This window comes from Phaethon lepturus, unplaced genomic scaffold (genome assembly GCF_000687285.1).
Source record: "Phaethon lepturus isolate BGI_N335 unplaced genomic scaffold, ASM68728v1 scaffold4889, whole genome shotgun sequence".
Taxonomy (NCBI): domain Eukaryota; kingdom Metazoa; phylum Chordata; class Aves; order Phaethontiformes; family Phaethontidae; genus Phaethon; species Phaethon lepturus.
This window is the reverse complement of record NW_010562636.1, coordinates 41,820-53,665: the sequence shown is the minus strand read 5'-3', so window position 1 is coordinate 53,665 and position 11,846 is coordinate 41,820. Positions and strand designations below refer to the sequence as shown.

Genomic DNA, 11,846 nt, shown 5'->3' with positions numbered 1-11,846 from the left:
TTCTTAAGGTATAGAAACTGACTTTTGTACTTCTTGAAACTGTACCGTGAAAAACTCAGCACATTATTTCCATGGCTGGAATTAACTTTCCTAAACCAACATGTTTTAAGGTTTCATGAATTCTTTTTAATTATTTGTATTACGAAGTGAAACTTCCTAAGTAAAACCCCTTTTTGAGCCAAATAAAAATTAAAATATTCAATTACAATAGTTCAGAATTAAATTCAGTTCACAGCTCTGATTGTATGAAAAATTTTGTGTATTTCAAAATTTCTTCAGATTTTGACCTCTAAAAATATATATATATATGCTTAACTCCCAGGGGAGAGTATTTGCATCGTTCACTTACATGACTCACAAGAAGTGAAATTCTCTGTTAGTATAACCCATTAAATCTTTTTATTGCTACTTGTTTTTACCTACTCCTTCTAGGTGCCACTAACTTTAGGCAAATTGTGTTGTTATCACACTGAATTCAAGCTCCACGTTGCTGTGGAACATTTCCTCACTCTCCCGTGCCGGGCACAAGGGTCCCTTGTGTAAGTTCTCCTTGTTTCAGAGCTGCTCTCTAATAGCCCGGCCACTGGCCTAGGTCTCGGCCCCCAGCGGAACACATCCACCCCCCCAGGCTGGGAGTACTTTGGCACATTCCAACAGCACTTGCTGCTCCTGAAGTATCCATCTAAACCCATTTATTACCCTTCTGCTCTGCTCTCTCACTGTGAGCATAATTAGGCTCAACAAAAACAATTAAGAAATGCTGGTAACAAGGAGAAATGTTAATTTAAATCTAACTACAGCCTGAAAAGCACAAGTGTGTTTTTCTGTTCTCGTCTATAAATTGCAGTAGTTACTCCTTTCCATGACAGCCATCAGGATTTTTTAAGCAATGCAGAGAGAGAGGCGAGAGAAACCAGTTTAAAATGGACAACGAAACAGGTAAACTGGAAATATACAATAACAAGCAAATAAAACTTGTAGGGAAGTCACCTTGTACATTCCAGGATACTCACAATGGCTGGTGAAAAGCATTTACTAAGAACAGTACAGCCATACAGCTGAAATCGAGATACCATTTGCAGTTTTTGGCAAATAACCTTACCTCTTGACTGTAAGCTCGCCTTTTTATTTCTGGGGAACTATCAGGTGAGGAAATATTCTAAATAAATAAGAAGAAATGTCAAGTCAATTTCTTTTTTAGGCTGGAGAAATATAAAACATCCCCTTGTAGCAGGAGTACAAATACTGATTTACACTAGAATGTCTAAACACATTCTCTAAACACACTGAAATTCAGTATAAATCTCACCTCAAAGTGCATGGTATTTCCATGTATACATGGAGTTACAGGAGTAACTGGTGAATAGATGGGTTTGTAACCGTTTCTACAGGCTTCATCTTCTGTTTTTACCCTAGGAGGAGTAGCAAACAATGATGGCTCGGAGGCAGTGATGTCAACATGAGTTGGTGTGGCATACGGAGAAGGAGTAGGTGTGGAGGTTTCTGAGAACGCAGACTCCAACAGCTGATAGAGTCTTCTTTTTTTTAGTGGTGTGGTTAGATCTGTGTGTCAGAAGTTAGAAAAAAGCTAGAAGAGACCTAGATACAGTAATCACAGTTAAGTACCTGAAGTAATGAAATTATGGACCCCCCCATTAAAAAAATTTATATTACAAAAAAAAAATCTCGTAAGGGCAGGCTTCCTGAAAGATGAACTCCTAACAGCCTACAGACTTCCTGAAAAATAAACTCTCAATAACCTACAGATATATCAGTAACTGAAATTTTTGTGCCAAGATGATAGGAAGAACTGTCTATGTTTCCAGAAAAGGGAAAGTCTACTTCTATGCATTTTTAAGATTGTTCAGATAAGAAGTGGAAATTCCAAGTTCAGGACTGTACGCAGGAATCATCTGATACAAAATGGGAACATAAGGATATGGAGTGTACTATGCCTAAAAGATTACGCAGCTTTTCCTCTGCGTGCAACACAGGCCCACTGAATTTAACAGGAATTCTGAATACACAGAACAGCATGGAAAATTAATTTATAATCTAACCTCTTAATATTCATAGTTAAAAACATTCATTTTTGTTGACTGTAAACACTATGAGATATGGTTGATACTTATCTAGTACCAATTATACATTAAGGGGGGGAAAATCGCAACCACTATGCAACTAAACATTTATTTCAAAGTAAGTATCAGGAAGCAGTGCAAATACCCCTGGAACTTTCATTAACTCATCACTTTAAAAAACATGGTCCTTCATATTTAACTACTTTGACACAGCTCTTACGTACTGCATGAGTAAAAGCTTCACCTGTTAAAGAACAGCTGTCATTCAGTAACAAAGGACTTTTGTTTTCACCATTGATGGCTGGACTTCTAGATCTCTCTTGCGATGGTGAATTAAATCTATCAATCATTGTTGAACTTTCTTCTTCCAAAGCCTGCTTCAACCAACGCTGTAATAAAACAAGTTGAAATCAGTAAACTAACAGTTTTAATGAGAAACATTTCAAAAACACATTACACAGAACTGGTTTGCCAAGCAGCTTCTTTCTGCCTGAATTCGTGCTAGCAAATAAAGACTTATTTTTTAATTAATATGGGATGGGGAACCATAATGAAGGGAAGCATTACCTTCTTACAAGAGCCAGTAATGTTTTCCACAGGTTCTTTTTTCCTTCTCTTTTCTGAAAGGAATGGTGAAGTAAAACGAATATAGTGCTTTGGAGTTGAATATACATGTGGACTGTAAGTGAGACCTGGTAAAGAATTCAGTTGAGTAGCCAGAACTTCAGGGTCGGTAGTTATGCGCAAAGGCCTTTCTGATAGACTGTCTGTAGGCTTCCCTGCTTTATCACTCTTCTCACTTAACCATTCACTGACCAAGTGCTAAACAGAGAGAGAGAAAAAAATTGGTTTATGAGTGCTTTTATCAGTGTTTTTTTAGTCTAATTATTCACTTATACAACTGTTATACAAAACAGCTAGTTTCCAGGCTGCAAGTTTAATACCCAGGGTAGGAATGAGGACATTTTTAGTGAAATAATAGGGACGGCAGAAGGAAATTGTATAGATTTGCTCTACGTACCAAAGTTTTGGGGATTTTGGGGTTTTTGGTGGTTGTTTTTGTGTGTGGTTTTGTTTTTTTTTTAAACTAACATGCAGTTCTTTTGTATTTAATTCTCACTAAACATACTACACAAGTGCTCAGATGTGAATCATACTTATGTGAATTCAGTAACGGAATTCCAAGACAAGTTTTAAACTTGTGCTTGCGCACCTAAGCTGAGGGGAAGTAGTGCAACATTAACAGAACAAAGTTAAGTACATTTCCCATCAGATTTCCGTACTGTCTGGACTCTGCTTCAGTCAATGTGTCAGGCAGACACCTTGAACATTCTTCACTAGTGCAGTTGTATTAAATTACAACACATTTACTAAGGCATACTTGTCACTTTCCCAGCTAGTTCAGTGTTTTTGAAAAACGTGCCAGTGGATTTTAGTTCCTATTAACAGAGAACCTAACCTCCTAAATTTTACAATGGTTCAAAGTCAAGGACATGCAAAAATAGCACATTAGATATTACTAATATGATATTAAGGCTTTATATACAGATTATCATAATATATTTAACTTGCTCATCTTTTACAAACCTATTTAGATTTATTAACTAATTTTTTAAAGCAGGCCTTTCTCCTCACTTAGGGTACACTGGGTACAATGCAATGAGACATTTCATAGACATTTATCTTTAATACTACGAAACAGCAAAAAAGCATAGTAAAATTCAGACTTCTCAGGTATCTTTTGTTTTTTGCATGCAACATGCAAAAAAAGGAAGAGATTCTAGCCTCTCCTCTGACAAGAATTTAATAGTGATGCAATAAGCACTGTTACAGGATGATTCAGGTGGCTTTTGAAAATATAGATATGTAAGTTCAGTACGTTTCAAGATAAAACCATCTTGAAATTGTTATCGTTCATTTGACAAGAAGTTTTTTAACCTATGACTTCCTCCCTCATCCTCTCCACTGAATAAAATTTTCAGAGGAACTTGTAAAGCACGCTAAAAAAAAGGAACTTTTTAATGCAGTCTCTAGAATTTTAAAGCAGGAAGTTTTACTGCTTTATTCACACTTGTAGACTTAAGGTTTTTTTAAGTACCTTTAAATATTGCGGCATTTCTTCAAGCTTTTTGCAATGCATCCAATAAAAAAAAAGTAAAAACAAGTACTAAAGAGAGTAAAGAATCTTCCCTCCAAACATGCACACAAATTTTGAGTGTTTAAATCCATTCACTTCAGAACAGTCATCTCAGAAGTACCGGAGGTTAATGATTTCCTTTGAGCTATTCTGTTTGCCACCATTAAAATACCTTCTAAAGCATATGATGAACAAAGGAAGGAAAGGCAACTTATTTCACCCCCTTCCCCACCTCCTTTTTAAATTAACAGCTTTAACTATGGTTTGGTTATGTATATTATTTCAGCCCATTTAGAAAGTATTTCCCTTAGAAAAATTTGTTCCAAAATTCTTCTGAAAGATGTATTTTGGAAGTTTCTTAAAATCCAAAATAACTTCTACCAATGGATGTTACACATATCCTTTTTAATCCATTTATTACCAGTGAGTGCCTATGTAATGGTGATTTTTAAAGAAATGAGTCAACATCTAAAAAAATATATATAGTTGCATATTGATGCAGCAGTCTGTAATTTTTTAAAACTCTGTTTTAATAATCCCTTAAGAGACATACCTTCTTTGTTTTAGGATACTTAGTAGGGCATTTATTAAGTGCTGGAGCTTCCGTTTCAGCAACCATTTCCGTAACAACAGTTTCTGTTTCAGGCTCAGCTACCAGTGCAGCATTCTCAGTTTCATTATGTTGTGAAGTTACTTCCACATCAGGAGAAGATGGCTGGATATCTGAACACATGCTGACAGTTCTGTGTCGTCTACGTTGTTGTCCAATATGAGTTCTACTTCGTGAGAAGCTTTTTCTCTGTTTAGCTCTATTAACTTTGGCTGGGGTAGGCTTGGTGGCAGTTTCTTCTTTTGCTGGTTCCTGGTACAAAAGTGAAAGTCTAGCAAACAGATCCCACACACATGTAAAACTTTTTCTCTTTCTTAAATCAAAATGTCAGTTCCTCCTTCCTTTATAGGTCCAAAAAGCCTCCATCTCACTTTTGCTATTAGAACTAAAATACTTCAGAGATAGTATTTCTATCCCTCAAGGCAAACTACAACATTTCCTGTATTCTCCTCCCAAGCACCTGACATGTCATTGGCAGAGTATTCACACACACAAACTATGCCTTACTAATTCAGTTCTTTTAAAAGGAAAGGGACTGTAATCTGTACCTGAATAACCCACTACAGATGCAAGTTGTTCACCGCTGTTTATAAAGGTACCCAAGGAAAGCCTGAGGTACCGTGTGACTGAAGTCAGCATTGGTAAACACCTCCCATCCTGAACTTCAAGGCGAGACTAAATTATACAGCGTGTGTGTGTGCACATTGGCATAAACTAATGTAACTGAAATTCCTCATAAACAAATTCTATACCCATTTTCTTTAAAAATAAAATCAGAAGTTAACATACTCTAATGACAAAAAAACTGTAAGTTTTGGTCAAATATATTTGAGTTCAGAGGAAACAAACAAACAAACAAACAAAGGTATTTCATACATCTTGAAGTGTAGCTTGACATCCAAACTGATAAAATATGCCTTAACATGGCTTTTAACAAAAGCTAGCTTCAAAAAAAAGTTCCAGATAACTACCTGGATAAATTCAGCATCATTGAGAATCTGTGCTTCCTTGCATTCTGATTTAACCTCAGTTTTTGCTGTGCTGATTCTTTCCAAAGCCTGTTCTCTTCTTTTTTCTCTTTTTTCTAGTCTGGCAAAAGCTTGCAGGATAGCTTCCATTTTCCGTTCTTCTCTTGTCTGGTGGGTTTAATAATAATCATGATCATGTTTCAGTCATAATCATTCACATATGTAAATAAATACTGGGGGTTTTTTGTAAGTACTTCAGAACATGTTTGCTGTGTGTTGACATGCAGCTCAATTTCAGCAAAAGCTCAGAGGAAAAGGAGGTGTTACAATGACTGCAATTATCACAGACTTCTGAAGAAAGGCTTGCATTCATACTAACCCTAACAAAAAAGAAGAGGGTCCCACTTTGGATTAAAGAACTTGATAAAAATAGTGATTTATTATTAAGTCACTGGCCTGTAAGCATAAAAAGAACGCATAGCTCTGAGCCAGTTACTTGCATGTATAGTATCTAAAAAACAATGGAACACTAATGACCAAAAAGAATGAAATACTAACACGTGTGAAACGACAACAGAAAGTTCCATTACCCTCTGACCCAATTTTCCAAGTGTCAAAAAAACTACATCAAAACACAGTCAACATCCAAGAATCATGATTTCAAAATAAGGTAACGTTAGCTCACGCAGAGAAGCTAGATTTTCTGTCTATCCATTAATTCAGGTCCCAATGCCATACAGAGATCTGCTTAAGACAATACAGAGGTGACAGAACTGGGGGCTTCTATTACAAACTTTCTCTAATAAATGTCTGCAGCTCAACAGTGCATTGATAGCAACAACATGTTTATATCAAAGAAAGAACACCACGCACAAATTGCTCATATGAGTGAATGAGGAACCCAGTTTTGTTTTGCCACTGAACCTGCCTCTGTTTACTTGGTAAAATACAGGCAAACTTGCAGTTATTTGCAGTCCTCATAACTGAGCTAGAGTAATAATTATAACTAACTACTACAGCAACTCTGCTGTAACTAAGTTTCAGAGAGAACTTTACTGAGAATACAAATGTAAAATGCCCTCCAAAAAAACACCCAAAAACCAAAAGCAGCCAGCTCATCCTCTGGAGCAAAACCAATACATCCAACAGTGTTTGATGAGAATCATTCCTCAAACGCATGACAAGACACTGTTACATGCTAATGTTAGAGCTCATGCTGTCATTTTTCACATTTCATATTAAAATATACTTTTTACTTGAGCAGATTTTGCTTTCTGATGTCTAATAAGCACAAATCTCACCAATTTTGCTACTGGCAGAGCTGCAGGAAATACTGACCAAAAAGAATGTATACCCCATCCCCCTTTGTTTATTTATTTGTTTTTTTTAAGGTCAGGGCAGATGCAGATGGTTTTGATGCCACCTTGAACTGCACTTGTCAGAAGTTCTGTGAGCACAAACAATAAAATCAAAGCTCCAAATATTAGTATTTCATTATAGAAATTGGCCAATATTTTGATTTCACTTGTAATTTCAAGTATCTCACATTTTGAATGTCTAACAAGAAAAGCATATTTTAAAATGCCAATTTCCAACAACACTGTTCTACCAACCTCCAAAAATTAGGATAAGACAAAATAAAATCACATTACAAATAACATCCAACAATAAAGAGCAAAGAAAATAAAATCTAGATGGTTCCTACGGTGTCTTTTCTGAAGGCAATAGAAAGTTATATGCATTTGAACATAAAAGCAGGTTTTTGTCAGAAAGCAATGATCAAGCCAGATGAAATGCTCTCACATAACAAGCCTTGCATTTTAAGTTGAAGTTCATGTGAAGATCTGACTTCATACATACTCAAATTCTACAAGCCTACAAAAAGGCAGCAATTAGCATGGGAAGAGCAGGTGTCACTAAGCCTTAGTGACAACTTTAGGCAGCTACTTGCTTCCCAACTTACCATCTTCCTTTTCCTTTCTGCAATCTGCTCCTCTGATTCCATTTCTACTTCATTGCTAATGGGAGTTTTTTCTTCTATATCATCAATAAAATCTGGCTCCTGAAAGATGGAAATGACTGCTTTACAGAAGCTCTACTACTCTTTCAAACCAGGGAAAACTAAAAGCTACACAGAACTAAGAATCCTCAGATCACTGCATGAGAAGTAGCAAACAAACAAACCAATAAATCAAGACAAAAAAACCCTAATATCCACTTGTACCATTGTATAAACCTGCAAATATCATCACCTGCCTAGATCTTTTCCATTCTGAGCTTAGACACATCTGTACCTTTTTTCTTTAGCATACTGATCTTTCTGAAGTTTTCAGGTTCCATCCCCACTCCCTCACCCCATTGACCAAAAATTTAAAAAACAACAACAACAAAAAAAAAAAACCCACACCACAACAAAAAAAAAAACACCCCACAGAATTAAACCTCCAAACCAATAGCAACTTCTGGGCACTGTCACTGGCCACTGATCTAGCCACTTCATAACCATTTAAAGAGTTAGGAGCTGTACATTACACACCCATTTAAAAAAAAAAATCCACCCACAGTTTTAGTGAAATAGTGAATGTGAAAAAAAATGTTAACAGACAATTACAGAGAGCTCTTCTCAGCTCAAAAGTATATTCTATTAAAGTCACATTTTCCATTTAAACTCTCACTGTAGAGCCTAATGACAGTGCCATACCATAAGGAAACACAAGAGTTAGCTAAGTAATAATGGTTTTCTGTTTTGGAAAAACAACCAACCAAAAGAACCCCAAAAAAACATGAAACAGTAACTTTGAAAAGACACAAATGTTCACTAGTTTTATATGCAATTTCACTTCTAAATAAATGATTAGACAAAGTTTTTTACATTTGTCTTTGAAGTACATATACATTTTCCCATATACTTTATTTTAGTATTATGTATTTTACCCCAGAAGAAAAAGATATTACTTGACTGGCTTCTATGTTTAGATATACATTTTTTAACAGCTTTATTCTTCTCACAATTCCTACTGTTTTAAGTTCAGTTTTGAAAAACAAAACCAGTTCTCCTGTGACTGTTCTATTATTGTATATTATTTTAAAAGCTCAAGAGAAGGTTCCAAATACCAGTTATCACTTGCTAAAAACAAAACACAAATACAAAAACCAAAAAAATCACTGAAGATGAGAAAGTTTACATGTTGTCTCTAGAGATCATAATTTGTAACAGTCACATGCCATGCCTTCTGGACTTCCAAGCATTTTTAAGCTTTTTAGCTACAAAAACCCCAGAACAATTTGATTATCTTACGAAAACTGAGGGTCAATATGCTCATTTTGACCTTCTTTGATTCACTCTTAAGTGACATTAACAGATTAAGAACTTGGAAATGGCTCCCTACCAGAGTAACTCCTGTCTCTGCTCAATTATCAAAAAGCGTCATTAAGGGGGGAGGGGGGGAATCACTACCCCCTCCCCCAAAAGGACAGCTAGCTCCTGAAGTAACAGTCCTCTCATTTTAAATACTTAATAGCTACTCTGCAAAATTAAGTTAATTATTAATATCATGGATCTCTTCCACTAGTTTGAAAAAACTGACATATTAGAAGAAAGACTAATTTAAAATTGACTACCATGGTATGAGCCCTCAGCACAGGAAAGACATGGCCCTGTTGGAGCGGGTCCACAGGAGGGCCACTAATGCTCAGAAGGATGGAACCTCTCTCCTATGAGGACACGCTGAGAGAGTTGGGGTTGTTCAGCCTGGAGAAGAGAAGGCTCCAGGGAGACCTTACTGCAGCCTTCCAGTACTTAAAGGGGGCTTATAAGAAAGATGGGGACAGACTTTTTAGCAGCACCTGTTGCAATAGGACAAGGGGTAATGGTTTTAAACTACATGAGGGCAGATTTTAGACTAGACCTAAGGAAGGAATTTTTCAGCATAAGGGTGGTGAAACCCTAGCACATGTTGCCCAGAGAAGTGGTAGATGCCCCATCCCTGGCAACATTCAAGGTCAGGCTGGATAGCACTCTGAGCAACGTGATTTAGTTGAAGACGTCCCTGCTCATTGCAGGAACACCCCTAGGACTAGATGACCTTTATGGTCCCTTCCAACCCAAAGATTCTGTGATTACGAGGTAGCTTTCCCATGCTATCCAACTATTATCCAGTATTTATTTAGCTTTGAAACACACCTTCCTCCTCCTTACTCTCCAAACCCTATTTAATCTTCTACACAGAGCTGCAGCCAACACTTAATATTCTGGGTTGAAGTTTTGTTATAGGAGCAGAGCTACTTATCTTATTGCTGTGTTTAAAATACTACACTCCTGAGTAGCATATGCAGCCAACCAAAAGACACTTCAGGACAGACTGGGAGCTCCTGAAAGCATGACATGAGGCTTTCACCTTAAGAGACCCACAAAGAAATTCAGAGGAAAAATGTATAGTTAAAACTGGTATGGGAACTGATATATCTTTAAATACAATCAAATATTATGGGGATGAACTTTTTAGCAGGGCTGGCTGTGCCAGGATAAGGAGTAACTTTTAAACTAAGAGGGCAGATTGAGACTAGATATAAGGAAGAAATTTTACAACGAGGGTGGTGAAACGGTGGCACAGGTTGTCCAGGGAGGTGGCAGGTGCCCCATCCCTGGAAACATTCAAGGTGAAGTTGGACTGGGCTCTGAGCAGCATGAACTAGTTGAAGATGTCCCTGCTCATTGCAGGAAGGCTGGACCAGATGACCTTTAAAGGTCCCTTCCAACCCAAACTATTCTATGATTAAGGAAAACTGAAAATACTATAAAAAATTCTAAATACCTTATCCACCATTATGATTTTTGATAAATCTCCATATCCCTTTTCAGTGATTTGTTAAAATTCCTTTAGTAATTACAAAAGGAGAGTATTTGTGTCTAAAAGCTTTTCTTTCTGATCATCTTTTTGTCAGTACCTGATTATTAGAAATAGACAGCCTGAGGGGAGAGAGCTTCCTCTGTTTATTATCTGTGATTTTCATTTTGGTGGCTGCTCCTTCACAGTCCAATGTGATGTTCTGATTTTGAGTCTCCTTTTCTCTTGAAACATCTTTCTCTTTCTTTCCCTTTTTCCTTCTGGTTTCATATCCAGTATTGATGTTTTCTGTAGGCTCAGAACGTCTGAGAACTGGACATTCAGGATTTTCTTTGAGGCAAGCACAGTCCACTTTGTATTTACTAGAAGTAATTAAATGCAAGAAGGCATATTTTGATCAGGCTGTACAGCAACGAGACTTTTCAATACTAAATCCACAAGCTAATACATTTCACATTAAATATCTGTTACAATGCAAACCATATTAAAAGCAGTTGACTCAAGTTTTCATCAAGATACACAATATTGCTATGATTCAAAAATCTCATCTACCGGTTAGCAAAATTTGCTTAGAAGATGGAAGACCTCTAAAGCCTGAGTATATTCTGAGTGGAAATATAACCACCACATTAAAGAAATGAACCGACACACACAAGGAAAGTTTTTGCTTTACGCAAAGACAGCAGACAGTTTATAGAACAAGCACACTGGAAAGAACTTGGTGTCACTTTGCACAACTTTAAGTTCCACTTGGATACACAGGAACTGTTATTCAAACACATTCAACTTAACACAGGCTGTCAGCTGCAGGTACTAAACACAACTACTACATACTTTTAAAAGGATAAGTAACAAACCTCCAAAAACCTACCAAGCCAGGTAATTTCCCAGGTTGTCTTCATGTGAGTGATGTAGGACACTACAACACTTAACAGTGCGAGGCATCATGAGCTAGTCTGAACCTATGTTGATTAATACAGGTAGTTATGGACATAACTAGTTCAGATCCAGAAGTAGTGAAGGCATGTCTGCACAGCACTGCACCTGAGCTGACTTACGAGCAAACCACAGAAAAGTGTACCTTCGCATAGCAAAATGTGAAAATGGAAGCTGGACTGCTGTTGCACCCAACCAAGTTGCACACACAGAAATAAGCTCTTCAACACTTCAGTTTCCAAGGTCAGTATTAGCCTAGACATTCCT

The 11,846-nt window shown here is 36.9% G+C and overlaps 1 protein-coding gene across 1 annotated transcript in view; it reads right to left on the bottom strand.

The window, feature by feature from the left end:
• Positions 1 to 11,846, bottom strand: part of KMT2E (lysine (K)-specific methyltransferase 2E) — a 63,403-nt gene that overhangs the window by 9,813 nt on the left and 41,744 nt on the right. Inside the window, exons 14-21 of the mRNA XM_010294323.1 lie at positions 10,744 to 11,005; positions 7,760 to 7,858; positions 5,800 to 5,964; positions 4,772 to 5,080; positions 2,649 to 2,903; positions 2,326 to 2,470; positions 1,310 to 1,563; positions 1,103 to 1,159 (exon numbers count right to left, since the gene is read on the bottom strand). Of these exons, the coding sequence (XP_010292625.1) occupies positions 1,103 to 1,159; positions 1,310 to 1,563; positions 2,326 to 2,470; positions 2,649 to 2,903; positions 4,772 to 5,080; positions 5,800 to 5,964; positions 7,760 to 7,858; positions 10,744 to 11,005 (1,546 nt within the window). The remainder of the gene's footprint in view (positions 1 to 1,102; positions 1,160 to 1,309; positions 1,564 to 2,325; positions 2,471 to 2,648; positions 2,904 to 4,771; positions 5,081 to 5,799; positions 5,965 to 7,759; positions 7,859 to 10,743; positions 11,006 to 11,846) is intronic.